At 32.8% G+C, this 25,373-nt stretch overlaps 3 protein-coding genes across 3 annotated transcripts; 2 read left to right on the forward strand and 1 right to left on the reverse strand.

Annotated features, from left to right (window-relative positions):
• Positions 1 to 2,877: 2,877 nt before the first annotated feature.
• Positions 2,878 to 5,043, reverse strand: LOC106364740 (transcription repressor OFP17-like). The gene is made up of 2 exons (XM_022701024.2): positions 4,240 to 5,043; positions 2,878 to 4,151 (listed from the first exon to the last, which is right to left on the reverse strand). Exons 1-2 carry the CDS (start codon positions 4,676 to 4,678, stop codon positions 3,811 to 3,813), a joined length of 780 nt encoding a protein of 259 aa, XP_022556745.2. The 5' UTR covers positions 4,679 to 5,043; the 3' UTR covers positions 2,878 to 3,810.
• A 10,249-nt stretch (positions 5,044 to 15,292) lies between these two features.
• On the forward strand, positions 15,293 to 15,991 carry LOC125586189. The gene has a single exon (XM_048756022.1). The coding sequence runs from the start codon at positions 15,293 to 15,295 to the stop codon at positions 15,989 to 15,991; it is 699 nt and encodes a 232-aa protein (XP_048611979.1).
• Positions 15,992 to 21,042: 5,051 nt separating this feature from the next.
• LOC106449771 (transcription repressor OFP2-like) lies at positions 21,043 to 24,532 on the forward strand. Its single transcript, XM_013891469.3, has one exon. It carries the CDS (start codon positions 23,454 to 23,456, stop codon positions 24,405 to 24,407), a length of 954 nt encoding a protein of 317 aa, XP_013746923.2. The 5' UTR covers positions 21,043 to 23,453; the 3' UTR covers positions 24,408 to 24,532.
• Positions 24,533 to 25,373: the final 841 nt, after the last annotated feature.

A 25,373-nucleotide genomic window follows, 5' to 3' on the forward strand; every position in this document is an offset into this window, starting at 1 on the left:
TTTTTGTAAAAGATCTGATTATAAATTATCCGTTGACAAAAAAATAGAATACAAAATTATCCGTAGTCTCGAGAAAAAATTGAAACGAGACCAAATGTTGTTCTGCTTGTGGCATAGTTTTTGTTTATAGAAAAAACTTATATATAATTAATTTAGTTTGAATGATTTTATATTCAAATAATTGGTTGAATAGTTTGAATATGAATAACTTTTTTTGACATATAATATGAATCACTTTACTTCCTATAATACTAAATTTATCATTTTGTAAACTAATTTAGGTCATCTTTCAATATTATAACTCCACTAATTTTTAGATTATGATTATATCTAAATTATATTCTAAGATGTATCTTAGTACAATAGTACTGTCCCGCGTGCCGTGTGACAAATTTGAGTTTAAATACGAAAAATATATATTTTCAAACCAATATTTTTTCCAAATGGAAACTCATAAATCCTCACACAGAAACAGAAAAAAAGAACATCTAAAAACTAAATTCCTGTTCAAAAAAAATTCAAAAAAGGAAACAAAAGAGAATGGACGAAAATTTGCCACCCGTATTTCGAACATCAGAAAACAACACATGGAAAGCCAGTTTACAAAAAAAAGAAAACAACGCATGAGCTGATACTGTGGCGAGAGACTATTGTTTACCATCATTTTTATATCTATTATGGTTGAATTTTGAGATCTTGAATTTTCCTAACAATCAATCAACCGCAACAGTCGACGAGGAGAGAATACAAAAATATATTCGTGTATAGGAAAATATCGATATGGTCACATGCCAAGGTAATCTCTATCCCTGAGACCCTGACACACCACTTATCAATTATTTTTATAATGAGGGTTAATACAAACATGATCTGACACACTATACTTTTCTCAATTTACCATGTTATTGTTATTGAAATTTCATTTGGTTTCTTGATTGAGACAGATGGGACTTGCATTGTTTCCTATCTATTATGCATGACTCGAAGATGTCAAGAACCATGCATAAAATTTAACTATTTTCTTAGAACATGTTTAATAGAAATTTTTAGGATAGAATTCTTAGAAAAATATAAAAATCTGTCTTTTAATTTTTAATTAAAAAAACTAGAATCGGTTCTTAAATAAGACTATACTTTTCTCAATTTACCATGTTATTGTTATTGAAATTTCATTTGGTTTCTTTAATGAGACAGATGAGACTTGCATTGTTTCCTATCTATTATGCATGACACGAAGATGTCAAGAATCATGCATAAAATTTAACTATTTTCTTAGAATATGTTTAATGGAGATTTTTAGGATAGGTTCTTAGCGGAATATAAAAATCCGTCTATTAATTTTTAACTAAAAAAATTAGAACCGGTTCTTAAATAAGATTCCTATCTATTATGCATGACTCGAAGATGTCAAGAATCATGCATAAAATTTAACTATTTTCTTAGAACATGTTTAATGGAGATTTTTAGGATAGATTTTTAGCGGAATATAAGAATCTGTCTCTTAACTTTTAACTAAAAAATCTAGAACCGGTTTTTAAATATCTTATTTAAGAACCGGTTCTACCTTTTTTAGTTATAAACTAAGAAACAGATTCTTATATTCCGCTGAGAACTTCACTTTAGAATCCCTCAATAATAATATATTTTTTTTTTTTTTGAAAATTGTCCCTCAATAATTATGCTCTTAGGATTTCCATTCACTCCAATCAAATGATGTACGCGTCAGCATTCGTTCAATAACATATGAAAATTTTGTACATTGGTAAATGGTAGGTGGTGTCTTCGATCTCAAATCGTAGGCATTTGCAAGGTTGCATGCATAGCATATGCATACCTTAACAACTTTATTTCCCCGATCTTCTTCACAAAATACGATAATATTTTGTCATAGTAAATGAGGTTATATTATCGTCAACCTTTTTTTTGTCCCAATGTTCTCTTAATAATTGATGTTCAATGTTATGTTATATTATCGTATAATAAATTTAGTTTAATAGAATCTAATCTTAGGATGAATTATACTCCCATAGAAGTTTTATTTATTCATTTTGCCATATATTCTATTCTCCAAAAATAACGATCCTTTATCCAGCATAATAAAATAAATTTGCTAGATTTCACCATAACTCTATTTATATTTCATCACCAACACAATTAATGTAAGTTATGAACATTTTGATAGTAGATAACCTTTTTGCTAAAATATATCGTAGGAATCCTTGAGAAGATCTCGTATGAGAGCTCTCTTCTCACGCCATACATATATAATTACAAAAATGTAAAAAAAAAAAAGAGTACTGATACAAAAGGTCCGAGGAGAGAAAAAGTGAAGATGGAGTATGGCAGATGGAGGAAAGCCAAAAGTTGAAAAGAGAAAGAGACAAGAGATGCACGAGGGTGTTGAATTCATGCCTTGTGTGTTTTCAGTATTTGGACCACCTAGCTCATCTTTTTTTTAAGCTCCTCTGCTTCTTCTTCGTTATCAAGATACAATTCAAAGTAAATACTAACTACTATCAGATAAATAGAGTCTAGTATTGACACATACAAAAAAAGAAGAAGCATATATAAAGAGCTAGTACGATTTACAAATCTCCTTTACTTGAATGTGTTCCCTTTGTTTCAAATTATAATTAGTTTTGGCTACAAACACAATTTTTAAAGTAACCATTCTTTAATATTTAATTAAAAAGAGAATGACCAATAATAAATTATACTTAAGAGCTTTTAAGACTTTAGTTAAATACTGCTTAGCCTGTTAACTTTTTGCATTGAAATTTGGAAACAATTTACATTGTGAAACAACAAAAACTCTACAACTATTTATATATTAAAACAGATGGAGTATTATAGATAAGTCGTATTCAACCATATGGATGAATTACTACAAGTGTTCCAAGAAATGGAGGATGAATTCATAGAAAAGGTATAAATGCGGTTTTTATTATAACGAAAATGGTATAAATGTGTTTAACACAAAAGTATCATCCTATATATATGGTTTAAGATGTTATAAATGCTTCTTATCATAAAGAAGAGATATAGTTAGATGTTACACCGTAGAATTTTGTTCATAAAAATGTTCAAGTGATTTGGTTAATTTCGGCTCCTACATGATTTTGGAAACAAACGTGGAGAATATTACACAAGTGGAGTCATGATCAGGAACTCTCGCTTTGCTTTGACAAGGATAGTTCGATATGTCGCTCCCTCAGACCGAACCAACCATTTATGTCACGTGGCGTATCATTATTTAGCTTCTAAAGGGCCGAATATGGCCCAAAATAATATAAGTGGGGCCTTTAAACGAAACTCGTTAAGTTGTATTTACACGTTCGAAGAAAGGAACAAAGAAGAGAGGGAAGATTCCTAAGGGGGGTTTCTCTTGGATTCCTAGGACTTTTTCAAAAGATTAAAAGTTTCTTAGTTCTAAACACGAAGAGAACAGAAGGCCAACTATAATCACAATGCTAGGGTTTAAGATTGGAGATTCAGTGATTAGATTTTAGGTTTATCTTTCTCAATGTTTAACAAAAACATTTCTGGAGATTCAGCTATTTAAAAAGTTTTGTAGGTAAGGAAATTAATATTTTAATAAATGATAATTTGCTTTGTAACTCTTTTCACATTCAAGATTAAGCTTATGGTTAATACAATCTTGATAGTCTTCACACATTTTAGTTTCACTTTGCACTTAGAAACCCTTAAAGGATGTTTGCAATGATTGCCAAAACCGAAAATAAACTTTGTTTTTCTGGTTTAGAAAGAAGGATAAAAAGGCTTTTTGCTTTGAACATTATTGGATTATGTTCATTCACCTGAAAACAAGTCTCTGCAGAGCTCTTCATAGAATCTGGAGACAAGTTCAATGAAGACAGGGCTCTTAAGATTCTTCCAACAGAAGAGAAGCTCCTCTATGTCCATTAAGTCATCCATTTTCCCTTCTTCAGTCAGATGAGTAAGATAGTTTTCAAAGCTTCTGCAAGCATCTTCCACAGCATTGTCTTCGAATGTATCTCTTGAGTTCAGTGATTTCTTGGTCCATGACGCAGAAACAGGTGTCGTGATGGGTGAAGTGAACAGCTTCTTGGCTGCTGCTGGCGTAAGAGGCGAATGTGTAAACTTCGAAAAATCATCATCCTTCACACTAACTGCAATTCCAATTGGAGAATAAACAGATAAATTAAAAAAGCTTGTAAGACATTTTTGTTTACGAACATTGTAGAGAAGTTTTCTTACAAGGTTTGGTCTGGCTTATCTTCTGGTCTTTGATTTTGCTGAGAAAACAGAGACAAGACAGCAAAGAGGAAGGACAGATTGGCTTCTTGGGATGATGTCGATGTCTAGGTTTGACATTGCCATGACGTGCACGGCGAAGAGGTCTCATGAAGACAGGTCTCTTAACTCTGAAGCGGAAGAGAGAGACGAATCTGTTGCATGATTCTGAAAGCTTTGATCTGAAGTTAACCAAAGTTGCTTTCGCTCTCATTGTGTTGAAGCTTTTCGTTGTTGTTTTGGTGTGGTGATCCTCTTTGGACTTTCTGTTTTGTTTTGGTGTGTATAAGGTTAGTGAGAGGAAGGCTTGTGTTGCATGGGGTTCACGTCTTTGGGTGTCAAAGTCATGATGGTGGAGTCCCATGAAGTTTAAAACGGTGGATAATAAATCTAAACTATACATTAGTTTTGCTCAATAATTATTTTCCTATGCCACTGATATTAAACCCAACGTTTTGACTTTTAATTAACTACATGATTTGCCTTATTAATAAACTTGAAAACTACTAAACCAATTCACCTTCCGTTGCCCACATATTGTTCTATACAATTAATAAAACACAGTGTTTTGCCTTATTACTAAACCATACAATTAAAAACCGATACTAAACCAAACCATTAAAAATCATCAAATTAGATGAGTTGTTTCCTACATATGCTAAGAAAACCATTGATAAAACATTGTATTAAATTATGATAGTACCTTTTTCCTGTATTACATCGCATCTTCATCTTAATAACACCACCTGTTTTCTCAGTCTGGAAAATCAAAACACTTATATTAGATAGAACAAATCCATGTAATTGATTAAGAAAGCTTGAAAATTGTATTCTTTCGATCATAATATATATCATGTTTTATACAAATTTAAAAAAATTCAACATCAAAACAATAAGATAATATCCGTAGAAATTATTTTGTTTAAAATTAAAACTAATCATTTATTAATTTCCTAAAAGAATGACCTTCCTAAATCTATTCCTATATTTTAGCAAATCTTTGTAACAATCACGATACCAAATCATTCACATAACTAGCACAAGATTTTTTAGGTTTCTTTTCTTGCAAATCACGTTTAAAATCATATCATTTAACCGGACTAACCTGTTTAGTATTTTATGGGCTTGGTCCATTAAAATATAATTAAAGCTTAATTCACATATATTGTGATGAAAATAAAGTTTTAACATTGTAATTAAGTTTTGGTCCATTTGACCAAATTAATTACCAAATAGTTATTTTTTTATTTGTCATGGTGTTAATATAATACATATGGTTTATATATCAACCCATCTATTTATAATTTACATAAGATGTTTTATTTTGAAAATTTTGAATTATAAATTTATATAAATATATAATTACATTATAAATAGGATAATGTAGTTAAGTATTACTAATTGACAAATATCTTATATAATAAATTGTTTTGATTTGTCTAATATCCCATCACGATATAAACAATCAACAACAAATTTAGAAACAATTACTTTTTCATGTTGGGTTTAATCTTGGTAATAAAATGAACCGAGCTTTCTTTTGGGTTTACATCAATCTAAAAACTCAAAAAAATATGAAACAGTAACATCAATGTTTAACATCTATTAAGTTTGAACATATATCCGCGCGGACGCGCAGATTCAAAATCTAGTGTTTTTTATATTGCAAGTGTTTGGGTTCAAAATCTAGTGTTTTTTATATTGCAAGTGTTTGGTGGCTCTTGCTTATGACTAAAATCCAAGATGATAAAATTGGTTTTGGCTTTGTATAATTGATAAGGTCCTTGGTTAATTGGTGGGTCAATGCAACCGGATATATTGAACATAAACCGGTCTCATATCTAGTGATAATGAATTTGATGTAAAGATTACTTGCCTTTTAGATGTTTCTTTTTTTAGGTCTGTTCACTTCTTATGTAAGCTCTATTTTCAAATTGTTGAAATATGAATGATAACTTGATTTTAACTTGAAAGTCATTGCTTCTGATGTAAATAATCTTTGTTTTTTTTTTTGTTGATCTATACATGTGATATTTTGACAAAGAAAGCAAAGAGAATTGCTATTAAAGATAGATATAAAACTCCTAAATCTTTCTTAGTAGCATACATGATACATCTTAATTCTATAAGTATAAAAAATAAGGACTTCAAATAAAATGCAAAACGGTTATGTAAGTTTGCCAGATTTATCAATGAGTCTATAAAACTGATGTTTTAGGTGCCAAAAGATATTTATATATTTAGAGGACCTCAATTTCAGTAAACTAAAGATGATGTAGTGGTAAATACTATTACATCTGATTTAGAGATCCAGAGTTTGAACTTGAAAATAGCTTAATTTTTTCTTCTTTTGGAACAATTCATAGATCTTGGTTTGTTAACAACAATCACCACCATGATATCAAGGCTGATTTAGTTCCCGTTTCATATCAATAGCTCTCACTGGTCACATGTGCATGTTTAAAGTAAGGACTAAGGATTATGGATACTGTTTTGATTTGGATAATCATCTTTCTTTGTTGAAGAAACAATTAACAAAAAATTGTTGATTTGGAAAGGGAACGTAAGGAGAAAACGGGTGTAAAAGTGTGGTGTTAGTGGACACTTTGGACCAATATTTTCTTAGTTTTCATCATTATGATTCAAAAGCTGTCCCATTTACTTATTTACAGATTTTAAATAAAAATGCAAATTATTGATTAACACTGGTATCATCATTTTGCATATCTGTATCAGCTTAATATATTGGGATATATTTATACAAAGTTTAATAAATAAATACTAAATTAAGAAAAGAAACAAATATCATCTTTTAGGATCTGGAAGATATTGTTGCCGATGAAGAATATCTCCAAAGAGAAGGAGACCATATAATGGTGAACCCCAAAAAACAAATGATTAAAAATTCCCGATTTTGCTAGCTTTCTACCCCTTTGTTGCCGATGAAGAATATCTTCAAAAAGAAGGAGACCATTTATATATGTTAATCAATAAATATATAAAATTCTCATAAAGTTATCAGACTTCTTTTTATTTATCAGACTTCATTTGAACTACATCAAAATCCATTAATTGTATTTTCATAATTTTTGTTATAAACCATTTAGTGATCGACCCATTTATCAGCCCGTGTACCAAGACGGGCCAAGCCCATCCGCAGGATCATACTGGCGCCTATCTACTCTTGTGTTTATCTACATTATAGTTGGTGTTTATGTTACGTATTGCTAGTCATTATCTAGTTAAGGATAAGTACGATCTCATGTCGATCCAGTACTTAGACCGTCATTACCATATGTATATAAAGACCAGTTGGTCGACCTAATAATACACACAAGTTCCCCTCTTCATTCACAACACGTTATCAGCACGACGTTGCTCTCATAAACCCTAACCCTAAAAAACCAGAAATAAATCCGAGCAGTAAAAACCCTAATTCCCGACGAACTTCAAACAGCTCTATCCCTCAACTCCGGTGGATCCATGATATCTTGTGAATTTACATGTTTTTAACTTCTTATTCTTGAATGGTTTGGTCATTTAGAGTATCATTTAGGCACATTTAGGTTGCATATCATTGCATTTGTACATATCAGGTGTTGGAGAGCACCATGGATGAGTTAGAAGACCATTGGAGGGATTTTGAGTCCAAAGAGTGAAAGATGAACACGGATGAAGGCCTTAAAGATCTCTTCTGAAGCTCAAAATTTGTGGAGACACTGGAAATTGAGTTAGCTTTACAATGGAGGTGGTTTCAAGTCGTTTGGAGCTGTATTGAGGGATTTATGATCAAAATACTACACACATATCAATATGACATTCCTAGCGGCCAGGCGTAGCGGCAAAAGATGGTCGCTACAGAAGATAGAGCTGAGGCGCCTAAGTACCGTAGCGGGAGTGTGTAGCGGGTTAGAGAGACCGCTATAGTCGAAGCGCTTTCTGTAGCGGTCTTCCGTAGCGGCATAATGAGGTCGCTATGAGTTCAAGAATGCGAAAAAATCGTCTAAGTGTCCTAGCGGCCACCCGTAGCGGGCATGTCAGGTCGCTACAGGCATAGTGACCTCTGGTAGCGACCTTTTATGGTCACTACGGAGAAAAATATCTGTTTTTATGGGTCAACCCCAGCTCGAGTTTTAGATATATATAACTACTTTTCAGACAATAATTGGGGATCTATCTACTTTTTTATGAAGAACACAAGAACTCTTGAGAGAGAAAGCTTGAATCTTTAGTTTCTTTTCTTCTTATTCTCTTGAATTTGCTTGTTTAATCCTTGTTTATCTTTATTCTCTGTTGTATCTACTTGAATATGCTTCAATCTATTATGAGATTAAGTGTTTTCATGGAGATTAGTGAGTAGTTTCCTTAAGAATTCATGGGTTAGGGAGATTAGAGTAACTTAGTGAAGATCTATGGTGTTATTGTATTAGATCCTTGTATGAACTTGCTTGTTGAGTATTTTTAATGCTTGTTTAGTCTTGATCACTCTAAACCTGATTTCTAAACACTTCTCATCAGACATGATTAGATGAAGTGTTTGAATCAACTCAACTAAGCTCTAGTGAGATTAGCCAAGGACACTTGATGTTAAAATTGCTAGATAGTTATTAAACTTGAACTTAAAGATTGCTTGATTGAATTAAGCCAAAGACATTTGATGTTTAATGATTTCTAAGCAAATGGACATTTACCTAGACATAGGACTCGTCTAAAATTGTGTTTAGACTTAAGAGATTACTTTGATTGAAAGCTTGTCACCTAGATTGGATCTTAGTTACTTGAAGTCAATTCCCTTAGCCCATGGATTCACTTGTTTAAATTGATTAAAACCTTGTTGTATTGCTCTGTTTGCTATTGTTAGTTGTCACACACTCACCACTATTGAATCTACTTAGCTTAAGAAATGACTTGTATTCTCACTGATTCACATCACTAGGACTGGTTCGACATTCACCCCACTATACTACAACATTTGCAATAGGCAGAAAAACCTATTATCAAATTGGCGCCGTTGCCGGGGAACTAAGTAGATTTGTCATTAAGATTTCAAACTTTCTTGAGATTAAGCTTTATTTTCTTATGCTTTGTTTTGCTTTTGTATAGCTACTAACCTCTTCTTCTAGCTTTTGTTATTTGTAGAGATGGCTTCAAGCTACTCTGAGAAGCCACAAGAAGAGGAAGAGACATTTGAAGATCGCATTGAAGATCAGCCATATGTGAAGCCACCACCCTTTGATATACGCATACTCACACCAGATCAAAGAGTGGAGTTACACCGGCTTCAGAGAACGAAAGAGTATTGGGGTAAGCCAATAAGACACCTAGCACAAATGGTCCGGATAAACCTTATTAGGGATAGAGCAGAGTTTGAAGGAAGAGATGTTAACCAGTATGAGTTTGATGCTGCTTGTGCCCTTGATGAGGTAATGTATTGGGTTCCACCACCCCAGCTGGAAGGTATAAGCATTTCCACTTTAGAACTTAAACTTGAGGAAATTTGTTTGCCTTGTGGTGAGGATAACGCCCCTGATCTTGATTCTCTTGTGCTCATAAATGAATGTCTTGATCTGATATGTGAAACTAGGAAACTAGATGAATTGAGAGTAGAAAAGCTTGTTAAAGATCACATTGAAGTTTGCTTTGTCAAGAACTATATTTGTGCTTCATTTGATCTTGAGTCCAACTTTTTGCTGCTTGAGAATTCTAGACCTCTTCTTGAACTTGCTGATTTAGGGGATGAACTTGATGTGGATAAGCTCTTGCTTGAGATAGAAAACTCCCATGCTGAAAACTATCATGAGAATGTGAACATTGTGAATTATTTGATTGATGGAGATAGAGTTGACTACTTTGTTAAAACTTCGTTTGAACCTGTAGTTGATTTTGTGTTTCCACCTATTGCTTTTGATTCTCATGATCATCTGAACCTCAAGAAGCATTTCATAACTCATATCATATCTTTAGTGAAGCTCTTTGAGGAAAAATCTGTCTATTTTCTATGGACAGTAGTGTGTTTCTTTGCACACTTGGTTTCTTGTTCTTGTAGGAGAAAGACCAAAGGTGCATTGGCTCAGCCTTTTGATACTTATGATTAGCAAGCACACAAAGTCAAGCTAGAGACTTAAAACAAGCTCACTTGGGAGGAAGTCCCATGTCTATCCCTATATATATTATAGTTTTACTTGTGTGGTTTTTCTTTTGTGTGTTTAATAAGTGTGTTTAAAATTTTTAGGTGATTCCCCTCTTAATCAAAGAAAAAGATGGCCATCCAGCAAAGCTACAAGTGTTAAAATTATTCAACTCCATCTAGCAACTCCAAGCTAAGTGTCTCTACAACCATTGTAAATATATAGTCTTCTTGTTTGTTTCTTCTAGACCTCTTCTTTCACCTTGCTCTCACACAAGAGACTGTGTGAAGTAAGTGTGGGGGGGAGAGTCTACTTATCTCACATGTTTTCTGTTTTGTTTACTTGTCATAAGCATTGCATATCCATTTGCATAGAAAATCAATAAAAAAAATTAGTTATATCATTTGCATCTTTAGGTTTGAGTCTAGATCATATAGAATGCATAGGTAAAATCCCTACAAAGGACTCATGCAATGAACTCATTGTTGATACCCTTTTGAATCATAATAAGTAGCTTGAGCTTCTTCTGAATTTCTTGTAGACTTCGAGCCTTGAAAACTCCTCTTAAGACTCATTGAATCTTACTCTTTGAAACCAACTCCGATCTTAATTGACTAAAATGAACTTAATGCTTCTTGCTTATGGTCTCTTGAGTACTAAATCATGGCTTTACACACACTTGAGCTTGTATAAACCATTTTACCAATCTTTTTGACAACTCAAGTGGTAGTCCATACCCTAAACCCTTCCCTTCTTTCAAACCATCATTAATTGTTGAGTGAGGTCTTTTTGTGAAAGCTTGTCATGTGCAAAATCTTGAGAGTATTAGGAGCGACATTGATTTGTTCTCATCTCTTGCTAGCATTAGGACCTCTTTTGGGCTAGAATCTAGGATGGTGGTTGGAATGATGTGCTTTAATTATTTTGATCTTGAGGATTGAATTGGGAAAGATTATGTAAAGGAAATGAATCAAAAAAAAAAAAAAAAAAAAAAAAAAAAGAAAAAGAGTGTGTCTAAAAATATATATATATATATAGCTCAGATTGTGTCAATGAAAACCAAAAAAAAAAAAAAAAAAAAAAAAAAAAAAAAAAAAGTGTTCATTGGGTAAGAGATGAAAATGGGTGTACATTTGGGATTTGAGATGAAGAAAAGAAAGGGTAGAACTTAAAAATTGTCTAGGAAAAGGGTACAATGATGAGAACCGATTTATGTATGCATTAATTGCTCCTTTTCTTAGATAAATTTTGCATAATGATCAAACTCCTATTCTTGAGTGTAAGTCACCATAGCAAAATGTATTTGGACCCTTCTCATTCTTCACATTAAGCCATTTTTCTCACCAAACCGAATGATTTGGACCAATTGGCAATTTGCGAGAATTCACTTATGATATTTCTTATTGAATGTGAAAGTTGGTTGATTTGAGGATTCATCATAATGAGTTAAAATATCAAAGGAATTGATAGGCCGAGAGAAGTTAGAGCTAATAAAAACAAATTGCTCTTGCTATTTGGTATGATTTTGTAAGGATATCACAACGATGGCATTGAAGAGTTTCTTAAGGTCATGAATTTCCATTTGTGTATTGAAACATCACTTCCCATGTTCTTGAAAGTTTACTTGAGGACAAGTAAAGGACTAGTGTGGAGGAGTTGATATCTCATGATTTTTATAAGTTTTAGATTCATATTTTAGCTCATTATGATCATTTTAGGTTGCATTTAGGTCTTTGTGTTGTATTTGCATACTCATTTGCATATCATAGGGGTTGGAATGCTTATTTGGAAGTTTGGGGCGAAATTCAAGGGTTATACTGCAAAGTTTGGAAGTTTTGGGTCCACTGTGATGTTAACAAGAATCCAGGGACCAAGGTTGCAAATTCGTAATATTCGCTTGGGCTAAATCGCGCATTGGAAACTTTGGGTTTGATTCGCAAGGGCATTTTTGCACATTCCAAAGGCTGGGTCCGTTTTGTAAAGAATCAAAAGGACAGGGACTGGTTTTGAAAATAATGAAGAAGTCTCCATTGGAGGAGATCGAGAGTTTGGTTTCAACGCGAACGACGGCGAGGCTAATTCCAACCACGGCAAAGCTCGACGACGATGAGACTCGAGCACCTGAGAGCACGACCTGGAGGAGGATAGCTCGAGAAATGGAGAGGTCGTGGACATGAGACCTCACGTCGATGGCATCCGGTCGCGGTGAGGGATGATCCCGACGACGAGAATGAGCACGGCCACGGGAGATAGAGAGGCCGTGAGCCAGTGACGACGAAGGAGACGACGGCTGAAGCTGGAGACGAGGAAGCTCGGGTCTCGAGACAAAGAAGAGCGAATCGGAGCTCAAGCTCGAAGAAGTTCACAGCGACTTGGCAAAGCGGGTTAATGAGGTCGCCACATCATGAGCGAGTGCTGGAGCGGCCATTGGTAGCGGGGACGTGACGCCGCTCGGGAAGACGCGGATTCGCTAGCGGCCACTGGTAGCGGGACGTGATGGCCGCTACGAACAGATTTGGAGATGTTGACCGGTTTATTCCGGTTTGACCCGGTTTAATTCACTAAACCAGCTCGAGTTTGGCATGTCTTATATATAGTTTTAAACCTAAAAACCTGAGGGATATCTCATTTTTCTCTCAAGAACTTGCCTCCCTTTGTAAAAAAGCTTGGATTTTTATATCACAATCTAAGAAAGTTTTTAATTCTATATCTTGTTTCTCCTTCTCATAAACATGGTGAGCCTTGAATTCATCATGGGTTTGAGGTTTCTCATGGAGATTAGAGAGTAGACACTCCTTGGATTCATGGTTAAGGTAGATTAGGGTGATTAAGTGTAGATTTAGGGTGTTTTATTGTAGATCCTTGTATGAACTTGCTTGTTGAGTATTTTTAATGCTTGTTTAGTCTTGATCACTCTAAACCTGATTTCTAAACACTTCTCATCAGACATGATTAGATGAAGTGTTTGAATCAACTCAACTAAGCTCTAGTGAGATTAGCCAAGGACACTTGATGTTAAAATTGCTAGATAGTTATTGAACTTGAACTTAAAGATTGCTTGATTGAATTAAGCCAAAGACATTTGATGTTTAATGATTTCTAAGCAAATGGGCATTTACCTAGACATAGGACTTGTCTAGAATTGTGTTTAGACTTAAGAGATTACTTTGATTGAAAGTTGCCACCTTTAGATTGAACCTTGATCACCTTATATCAATTATCCTTACCATGGATCCATTCTTAGTATTTGATTGAATTCTTGCACTTATTTCTTGATTGGATTTGAGATCACCTTGTTTATATTTCTAGGATATTAGTTTGTTACAAATCATCTATCTTCTTGTTTGCTTAGATTAGGAAGGTTTGTGTATTCTTGGTGTTATAAGTCTCTAGTTCTCTGTGGATTCGATCCTAAAATGCTACAATGACATACCATTCGATTGTGGTATTGTTGGCACATTAGGTTAATTGGTGTGTGCTTAAACGCGTAATCAATCCAGACGACGAGCCAGATACCAAATTAAAGCTCTTGACGAGACGAAGCCAACGCCGCTAACCCCGCATCAATCGGAGTTCGGACGCGCCCTCACGCTCAGCTACAATACAGGCGGAAAATTTGTTCCAGAAACCAAAATCTCTCTCAACCATATACCAGTCTCCTATTCCAACAAGCAGCAACAAAAACAATAATTCCGAGCAATCCATCAGCTAACCAGGAAGATCTCTAACTGATAGACCGATCAACCCATCAAAAGTTTTCAGGTATCATCGAAAACTCATCTAAAACCCATAAAGTATTAAATACTCCCATCCGCAGCCATGTAGCTATATTTAGCAACATGTCTCTGCAAATAAAATAAAACCAGAAAACATAAACTCTTTAAAATCTCGAACCTGAACTTGTTTTGAACCTGTTCTTAATCTGAAACTGATTTTAAAATTGTTTAAAACTTTTCCTGATGATAGTTTCACATTAGAACTGTTTAGGATTGAAAGTTAAACAATTTTTTTTAAAAATCTGACTGCTATATGTTGAAAGAAACCGACTATTACTTGCTTAAACTTATCATTATTGTCCTGTTTAATGTTCTTATCTGATCTGAATCAACTAGAACTGTTAAGGACTGTATGTTACATAATTTTTTTTGAAAATCTGATCATGGTTTCATAAATTAATCCGAGGTTTTACCTCATGTTCTTGTCTGAGAAATTTGTTTTCCTGATGATTGATAACGACTAGAACTTGATTAGGATTGAAAAAAATATTTTTTTCAATATTTAAAATCGAAATATCAGAGATATATCTGAGAAAATATATTTATTTTTAAATAGAAAAGTATATAATAAATTGCTTGAATAAATCAAATCTTCCTGATTTATTTTTTTTAAGTCACAATAATTTCTGATTTGATTATTTTTCGAAAAAAATAATAATAAATATATGGTATATTTTTCGAAAACCCTAACCTGATTTCATGATTGAATTGGTTTGCTTGATTGCATATTGTTTGCATACTAATATTGCATACTGAACATGAAATCTCGACTGTTAGGGATATAGATCATTTATAGTTTTCAAGCAATCTGATCTGAACTGAAAAAAAAAAAATCATTATACTAAATGATCCGATCCAATGGGATGAAGAAAATATGAAACATTTTCCTGATCATCTAAGATAGAATCCCTAAAGGCCTTGAAACCTTGTATTTGAAATAAGAGGACCTTAAATCTGAAAAATACATTGATCCACACCTTAAACTGTATGGTTTTAAGAAAATGCATCATTTAGAAAAAAAATTTCTTTTGGTCCGTGTGTGGCATTGATATGAAGCATGAAAAATTTCAAAAAGATTACTTGATTAAGACCTGTTTTGAATAATGATTTCAGATGTCGAGTTTCATACCCTCATATTACAAAGCCCTTGATCTCTCTGGAGATAATTATCTTGATTGGGCTATAAACACTTCAGCCGTCTTGAAGTCTAGAGGACTTGGGAAGTGCATCAAGTATGGCAATGACACCCTTGCGTGTGAAAGACACAGAGCCATAATGATTATGCGACACCATCTCTGTGAGGACCTAAGAGACGAGTTTGGATATGTTAATGATCCTCATAATCTCTGGTCATTTTTGAATTCTAGATTCTGTGAGCCATTGTTGCACGAATCCAAGAAAAAATGGGAAGCTCTAAGGTTCCAGGATTATGAATCCGTGGACAATTATCACTCTGATCTTATGAGAATCACCTATAGTCTTAGACTATGTGGTGAATTGGTAACAAACGAGGATTTGTTAAACAAAACTCGTGACACATTCCATTCAGAGGAAGTGTTGTTATCACATCAGGCCAAAGGTTTCACCACCTATTATGACCTGTTCTCATATTTATTAGACATTGAGCAAAAGAAGCAGAAAAGGATGGATAACATCAGACGGTTTAATGACATCATGGAGATATATTATGAAGTACTAGACAGTGAGATGAAAATCCCTGAATCTAATAAAGCCACATTAGATAAGAAGAGATCTGAGGAGGATTCCGAGTGGACACTCATGGACCATGAGGTCGGATTATACATTGAATAATTTTCCGACATTCTGATTTTATGTTTTCATATCTGATTTGATTTATTTGTTATTCATTTATGTTATTGAAATAATAAAAACGATTTTATTTTTATATATTATCTTGCTTGGTCTTGCTTGATGATTCTTGATTAAATAACAAATAAAACCTTAATAAAAGGATAATCAGTCCACTGATAGTTGATTTCATGCATGGTTTAACTTTACCTTGATTGTATAGGTTTAACTTTACCTTCCTGCAATCACATAAAATCAATTGTTGGGTGTAGACTAATGAGTCAGTTCACTGATAGATTGATTTCTCGCATAGATTTAACTTCATCTTGATTGTATAGGTTCAACTTTACCTTCCTACAATCACTTGAAATCAATTAATTGGTACTGACAATGGCAAAAGATACGACATTATTCAGACCCATTGAGTTATAAAGATTTATAACATTCTACATTGAACCAGTGAGCAAAGAAAATACGATTCCTTTCAGATTTTTGAAAAATCGCCTAAAAGCATTATGAATGCATATACCCATATTTTCTACTGATTTATTCTATGCTAAGGATCAGTATGAAAGAGGCATAAAACCATGGTAACCAGTATGGTTCACCACGAAATAAACACTTATGGCATGACCAGATTAGCCATCTTGATCCAAAATATGATGAAAAATTAATTAAGGCACAAAAGTGATCCTATAAAATCTCACAATGTGTTATAAGTACACAAAAGGGAAAATCACTAAGGCTCCACTGTCCTAAGCACTACGAAATTATGAGTATGTTCATGAGGGGGAGAGAGGACTAAAACCCACAGTCCATGATCATATCATAAATTCGGATTCCATGGTTTACAACCATAATATACACGGCTGGAAAGCTTTAAAGCCCTCACTAATGGTACATCACCCACGTCCAGCCTAAAGCTTAAGGACATTATGTATATAAATATTGATTTACATCAGGCCATACATGTAAGCATAGACATTCCCACCTCTGAATGATTAAGGATCATAAACCAGACATATACACAAACCATCTTAAGAAAATACGAATATTCCACCACATATATGTGTGCCATTTAAGATGGAACCTCAGATGAGGATTGAGAATATATATTAGATAAATAAGACTTCCTCCACAAAACTATAATGTATCTTGTGCCAAACATGGATGATTTAATCAAGTGGCCAAGAACACAGATTACAAAAGATAGTAATCTGATTATCCAACTTTGAAAGGAGAAAGTTATCAGGCTGATAAAGAGTAAAGAGTAAAAGAGAAATATAATGGTATCAACCATAGTTGTCTTGGCAAGATCCTCAGACCAAAGATTATGATCTAGACGTTCTAAAAGAATATGATCAAAAGATATAAAAGCTAGCAGAAATATATGCCAGACACACTGACCCGAAAAGAAAAAATGACTATGTCATACCAGCTTAAGCACCACGAATTTGATGTCTAAGAGACACAATCAAGTTGCTACAATGTCTATTAGAGATAGACAAATAAGTTCCAAATAATAAGGAACCTCGGAAAGTAATGAAAGGTGCTCAGAATCGTACAAATCCGAGTTCATAAGAGAAACCAGTTCAGACAGAGAAATAAGGTTGCGCAACCACACATCTAAGGTACCAGACCATGTAGTTTGGGACGCCAAACTGCAAGGTATAAAGGTCTTGGATAATAAGATCTCAAAATCTAATTAGATCATGTCTGGAACAGTATGAAACTAAAGATAAAGAGTGTTAACACCAAAGATGTATTTACATACATAAGAGCTCATAAAAGATTGTAGTACTTGGGATTTGAAGGATATAACCTGAGGATCATGAACCCACGTAGAGTACTCATAAAACCTATATAGGGACGTGGGGTGTTCAAAGAATTCAAAGTAATTATAAGACAGATGGGCGTAGTAACCATGTACATACAGAAAAGCCATCTAAGAAAGAAACCAGTGAATGGATCTTGTGAGATAAGAAATTCCGTGAGATTAAAGGACATGACCACATGGTATAGTGTGTCCATGTTCCTTCTAAATAACGTTCAAGTATAGCTTGATTACACAAGGATACTCACAAGGACCAAGGAACAATTTATAAAGAGATATGCTCCTATATGGTGGATGCTACTACAGAAAATCAAGTTTGATTTTGTCTGGATATTTACTAAAGAAATAATGGTGTAGTAAGCAGCAAATGGATCACTGGATAAAGGTATCAACGTACCATAGAAATATGAGAAAGAAATTCTCATAGAACAAGCTTTGTTCCTAAGTTGTTTATGGATTGTAATATACAGCAGCTGTAAGTAATATGAAAGACTAAGTATTTACTTAGTGCAGTCAGTCCATACAGAAAATATTATAATTCCTTGTGATCATAATACAGACCAACTGAGAGAAAAAGGTTTAATGGTTCAAAGGTTCAATGATACAAGTTATCGATTGATTAAACAAGCTATGTTTTACATATGGAAAGTCTGTAGAAAAATCATAGCCGTGTGTGTGTGTGTATGATTAAGTCAGCACGCCTAAGTGAGAACCATAAACCAGGATAGTGACCAGAAGGATGTCTGGTCGTGGCATAATGATTATAAGCATTGCTAAAGCAAGAAAAGATCGATAACCATGTACAAAGGACATGAGTGTATGACTGCGAATTCATTGTGTGATGAGTTTCATTGCAGCAAATAATTATTGATGGTATGACCTTAGACACTCATGATTATGAACGAATATAGACAAGGTCTATAGCTCAACATGGATCGACAAAAGAAAATAAAGAATGATTGATTACAATGGATAAAGCCATTGACACATACGAAGAGATATAAGTCCGAATGAACGAAAGATATGAAGTAAAGTTGTTCGTATGTGTTCTAGGTCTATGACTCAATATATATTGAATGTCCACGTTTTAGGAAAGCCATATAACCAAAGAGAATCCGTGGGACATGAAAAAGGACATGTAAGTAAAGTTTTATTGCAGATTATAAAGTCCATCCGAGCACCGTTTGAAGCACCATCAGTTCAACCAAGACATGGAGTGATCAGCAGCAAAGATGTACATCCTGACCACATCTTAATGGAGTTCCAAAAGACATACCAACGTTCAAGACTTACAAGTTCATTCAAGAAGAATCCAGCTGATCATCTTCACCAAGTCATAGGCAACTTCAACGTTCAAGAAGACTCGGATACCAGATGGGAATGCGTATACTACAGTGATGCATTCATCAGGGGGAGTTCATGTGTTGTACTCATTTTCCTGTCTTGTTTTCCCTTTTACCACATTGTGTTTTGGGTTTGTCAAGAGAGGTTTTAATGAGGCAACATCCAAAGCATGAATGAACCTTGACCGGATGTGTCGATCAAGGGGGAGTGTTATAAACCATTTAGTGATCGACCCATTTATCAGCCCGTGTAGCAAGACGGGCCAAGCCCATCCGCAAGATCATACTGGCGCCTATCTACTCTTATGTTTATCTACATTATAGTTGGTGTTTATCTTACGTATTGCTAGTCATTATCTAGTTAAGGATAAGTACGATCTCATGTCGATCCAGTACTTAGACCGTCATTACCATATGTATATAAAGACCAGTTGGTCGACCTAATAATACACACAAGTTTCCCTCTTCATTCACAACAATTTTTCACTATTTCGCTAACTAAACAACCCCTTGATGAACATTTCTCATTCTATTATATAATAAGAGTTTCATTTTTTTGATAAAAATATAAGTTTCCATTTTTCAGTAAAAATTATAGTCATCCAATTTAAAAAAATCATCCCAGAATCAAATTTTCGCATCTGTTCTATTAAAACACCAGTGTGGCCAATTAATAAAAGTAGGATCCAACCGTCTATTTAATTTATTTTAAAAAAATTTATAATAAAATATTACCGACGTTATATTGTCAATGCCAAAAACAGTTTCTACTTTTTCTTTGTCTATAACCAAAACAGTTAAGTTTCTTCCTACAAAAATAAATTAGATTATTGATTTTTGATGAACACACAATTTTTCGGGATTGAACCCAGTTGCAGAAACCCAATTCTATTCTTGGAGTCTCAATTGAACATGCAAATAAAAGCTCTTTTGCAGAGTTTTTCAATCCGGCGATAGTGATGCGTCAGCTCCTCCATGGATGGTCGTGGCCATTTTAGATAGATAGGGGGTGAAGTGTCCAATGGTGAAGGCGATTTGAGATGTAGTTAGACGCGGAAGAAGAGAAGCAAATCTAGGTGAAGATGACTGAATTTATCTGTTTAAGGACTTCTACGGTGGTTCGCTGAGGATCTTAACAGTATTTGTGGATTAGAAATTGATAAGCATGTTTCGATTACAGTGGAAATCGTCACCGGTAATGCTAAAACGGTGGATGAACAAAGCCGGCGAAGGATGCTCATCGACCTTTCTTCTTGGCATTCCACGTGTCCTACACCTGTTGTTTTATTAACTCATCTTTATCTTTTGCGTTTGCAATTGGAAATTGGGTTATTGGACTTATTTTGTTTGATGTAGAGATGTGGGCTTTAGAAACAAATGCACTTTATAGATCTTTGCCCATTTTTTATTTTAACTAGATCTCGACCTTCGCAACCGCGCAGATTTTTGTTTTCATTTATTTTTATATAAATATTTTGTTTTCAATTTTAAATTGGTATATATTGCAATATGTGTGTCTATCAATTTTTAAAACATAATAAGTTGATGGTTGTATTTTTTTCATTGAATAGATTGTTTTAAACTTTCACATGTATTTGTATCTTCTTCTATATATATACTTTTGGATTATTATTTCATTATTAAAATCGTAACTATATATATAAAGATTAGTAAAATATTGTTTTATTGTCATATTCAAAGATATTGTAACATTTCACAAATTTAGAAAGTTTTTAAAAAATTAAACTTTCTGTTTCATATATTTATATTATCGAGTAAATAATTAAATATTTAGTTTTTGTTTAATTTTTAAAATAAACTATATAGTTTAAAATTTGTTTTCATTGGTTTAAGGTAGTAAAAATTAATCATTGTTAGATAATATGATTTTTGTTATTTAAAAAAAAAATCTTTATAATTTTAAAAGTTAACATCGATAAATATTTAAATATTTAACATATGAAGGTATTGTATTACAACATTAGATTATATCTATTTAATTTATATTATCTATAAATCCAATGAACCATATATTCTTTAAATCCAATTATTGATAGCTCAATAAAAATTTCTGGTAGGTCTAAAATTTAAATGATAAGATTATAGATTAAATGTAACATGATTTTCTAGGAATAGGTCCATTAAGTCCATTTTTTAAAAAAATCACACATGAATCAAAGTTGTGACTTCTGTTTTAATATATAAGATGCAATTGCCGACAAAAAAAATAATAATCTAACATTCAGTTTAATCACAAAATACATGGGATCCACTTCGTCAGAAACTGAACCGGATCACTTTCCAAGTCACCGGATCATCCGATCAACCATAGATGAACCACAGATTAATAAATAAATAAATTTTATTATATATTTAATATTAGTTATGAGAATAAATATATACTTGATTCTGACCCGTCTTTAAATGGCGGATATATTTTTTTGTTTTATATTTTTTAAAAAATTTAATTTTTATTTGTGTTTTTAGTCATATTTATGTTTTTCTTTATAGAATATTTCTCTTAAATAATTAATAAGAAAATTTAATAATTGTATTAAAATAGTTGGACCATACATATATCAATAGGTCATGTTGTTGTTTTTAAAAAGTGAGATTCTATTTTTTTATAAAACATAAAATAATAATTTGGATATCTATATATTGTATGTTTAAAAAAATTTAGTAAATAATTAATTTTAGTTTTTATATACTTATTTTCATTTGACATATAAAATTTCAAAAATAGTTTAGATTATTTAAAAAAAAATTACAACAAGTTAAGATTTATGACATCTAACAAAAAATATCAAAACTTAAATTTTCATAAATATTTGTACGTCTATTGTGAATAACAAAACTAAACTTCAAATCAAAATAAACCAAAAATAAAACATCATTAGTAAAATTGTCGATAACAAAACTAAAAAACCTAATTTCTTAATTAAAAAGTATACAAAACAGATTTAAAAACATAATTAAAATTATAAAAAAAAAAAGTAAAAGTTATCAGTTGGTTTAACCAGTGGTTCAACTAATAACCGGATTCTGGGTTTTTTGCGGGTTTTGTTAGTTTTTTAAATATTGTTTCTTTTCACAAAATCCAAACTAAAATTATTTTAGGTCACTGGGTTTACCAGTTCAACCGCGGATCCGGATCGAATTTCAAAACACTGACCACACATATTGTTCAACGCTTGCAGTGTGTATTTCTATGGGCACTTTAAATTGCTATTTTTTAATGAAACATATTATAATTAAGATTTATACACAAATATTACAAAGAAAAAGACAAATATAATTACAAATAGAAACACAAAAATGAAAATTAAATTCCTAAGAAAATGTAAAAAAAAAAATATACCCATACAAAATATGTAAAACAAAAAATGTAAAACAAAATGTAAAATTAAATTTTTATGAAACCCATTAAAATTGGGCCATGGACTTTGATTTGCATAACCCATTTTTAATTGCTATACAAATTATTATGTGTAATATTATGTGTAATAATAATGTAATTATAATTATATACGAATTTAAATAATTCTAATTTTATGAAAAACATTTTTTTTATTTAATCTATTTATTTATTACTGTTTTATTACTAAACAAAATTGTAACAATACTTTGTTATTTTTTTTAAAAAAAATACTGTTTGAACTGAAAATAAAGTACCATATTAATGTGTTAAAAGGCTATGGCAAAAATGTATAGTTTAACAATATAATAAATTCAATACAATTATCAAAATACTTTAAAAAAAAATTACGCAAATATTATCACAGATAAAAACACAAATATGATTACAAAAAATACATATATGATACAAGGAAAGACACAAGTACATACTTATGAAACTTGATTTATTTAATATATTTACAAAAATTATCTATTCTATTAAATTCATATCATACAAAATATGATTATACAAACACACAAACATATAAATTATATTAGACAAAAATTTTAAAAATAAAAAATATACCCGCCCTCTCGAGGGCGGGTCAATATCTAGTTAGTTTATTGAAAATTTTAAATAATCCTAAATGAACTAAAGCGTGTGTAAATGTGACGTCTCAAAAAAAAGTAATGTCTCAAGTAGTTCATGCTGATGGTGATAATGATGATACAAACAAAAGTCATTCTTTAAGCTTTTTCTGAAATGGGGTCCTAATTTTCCAGTCTTATCTACCTATTATCTGTCACATAGAGCTGCTTCTTCTGCTTCTCTTCATAGTTTCTCTATACAAGAGTACATCAGAAAATCTGGTGAATAGTGAGAAATAAGATGGGAAAATACAAGTTCAAAATTTCAGATATGATCTCAAATCCATGGTTTCACAAGCTCAAAGACATGACTAAGCAGTCTAAACCCAAAAGCAAACCTATTTCTTCTTCATCTTCCTCACACACTCATAACAAGAAGAACCCCTCTTATGCTCCTCCTCAGCAGTCTTCAACCTCTCATTTTTCCATCAGCTTAGTAGCTAAAAGTCCTCACCATAACTCACCAAGAAACTCTCTTCACAGAAAAAGGATGAGTGAAAGAAAGACACTTTACAAGCCATCTCTTAAACCAATCACTCCTTTAGGTTTTAACAATAGCAAGATCAACGGTCAAGATTCATCTCACTGTGCGTTTCCAGCTCTTGAAAAGTCCACAGAGTCTTCTGTGTATAGTTTCTACCAAGAGGAAGACGATGGATTCGTTGATCCTTCCAACTTCAAGGTGGACACAAAGAACAAAGCTTTCACCAAGTACAAGGCCAAAGGGTCTGGCTCCATAGAGAAAGCTTGTCCTGCAAGTAACCTAACCAAGAAACCACTAAAAAGCCATCTTTCTGTGAAGATTAATAAAGGGAAACAAGAAGAAGATGATGAAGCATGCAGAGAGAAGAAATACAAAAAGCAAGTTTCTAGTGGAAGAAACTCTTCTGCAGGAATAAACCTCAGAAGAGTAAACTCACCTAGAATTCAACTCTCAGGCACGCGTAGAAGCACGTCGAGATCAGAGAGCAGACAACTTGTTCTTGAGAGTTATGCGGTGATGAAGCGTTCCGTTGATCCAAAGAAAGATTTCAGAGAATCAATGGTGGAGATGATAGAAGAGAACAACATCAGAGCTTCAAAAGACTTGGAGGATCTTCTTGCGTGTTACCTTTCCTTGAATGCAAAGGAGTATCATGATCTTATCATCCAGGTTTTCGAGCAAATATGGCGTCAACTTACAAAACACATGTGAAAAAAACCCTCTTAATGTAACGTTAACATTAGTATTAGTATCATTCTGTCTTGTGAAATCTCAGTTTTATGTATTTGTTTTCCTTATTTCTCTTTTAATCAATGGAACCACATAATTAAAGTAGATATCATATTGTTGTTTCAATTAAAAATGATCACTAAGGGTGTGGAAGCACTAATAAGACTTAAAACATGATTGATTACTAAACATTGTTAAACTAGTCAAGCAAATTACTTCAAGATTTGTTAGTGTTATTTCTAAGAATATGGAAATGGATTGCGCCATTAACCTTTGAATATTTTGAAACTACAAAGTTGAAAATGGCGGTAAAACTGCTTCAACAAAGCCAGTGAAGAGGCAGAGATGTAAACATATGAAGTGCTGGAGATTGAGAGGACCACTGACAGATAAACTGAGATTGAACAAAAGAAGAAAGAAACAGAGATGTGATTTAAATCTTTAAGGTTCATTCTCTGTCAAGAAGGAGGAATAAGAAAAAGAGGACCACTGTACAGATTCCATCTCCTACCTCTGCTTTGCGTATGAAAGTTCAGGAAAAGACATGCGAACACGTTAGGGTTTCTGAGTGATTTTTTTTGATTACTGAGCAACAAGTATTCAAATGTTTTTTTCTTTCACAAAGGGCTTTCAAGCATTCAAATGTTATCATCTTCTTATGCACGATCGAGTCTTAAAACAGTGAATGTGACTGCATCATTTATCACATTTTCACATTTTTGTAGATGAAAACGACCAGTGTTAAAAATCTCGTATATGATGTAAGATTGAGAACTGAAATAATATATATAAGATATATGTGATATTTTATTCACTTTCAATTGGTTCTAACTAAATTACAATCTTACAGATTTTGACAAATAAAAATATGGAACTCGTCGCAGTGTTCCTCTTCTTACTTTGTCATTGTGTGAGTTTATAAGGATACACATTTTTTTTTTTTGAACA

Source organism: Brassica napus, chromosome C4 (genome assembly GCF_020379485.1).
Source record: "Brassica napus cultivar Da-Ae chromosome C4, Da-Ae, whole genome shotgun sequence".
Classification (NCBI taxonomy): domain Eukaryota; kingdom Viridiplantae; phylum Streptophyta; class Magnoliopsida; order Brassicales; family Brassicaceae; genus Brassica; species Brassica napus.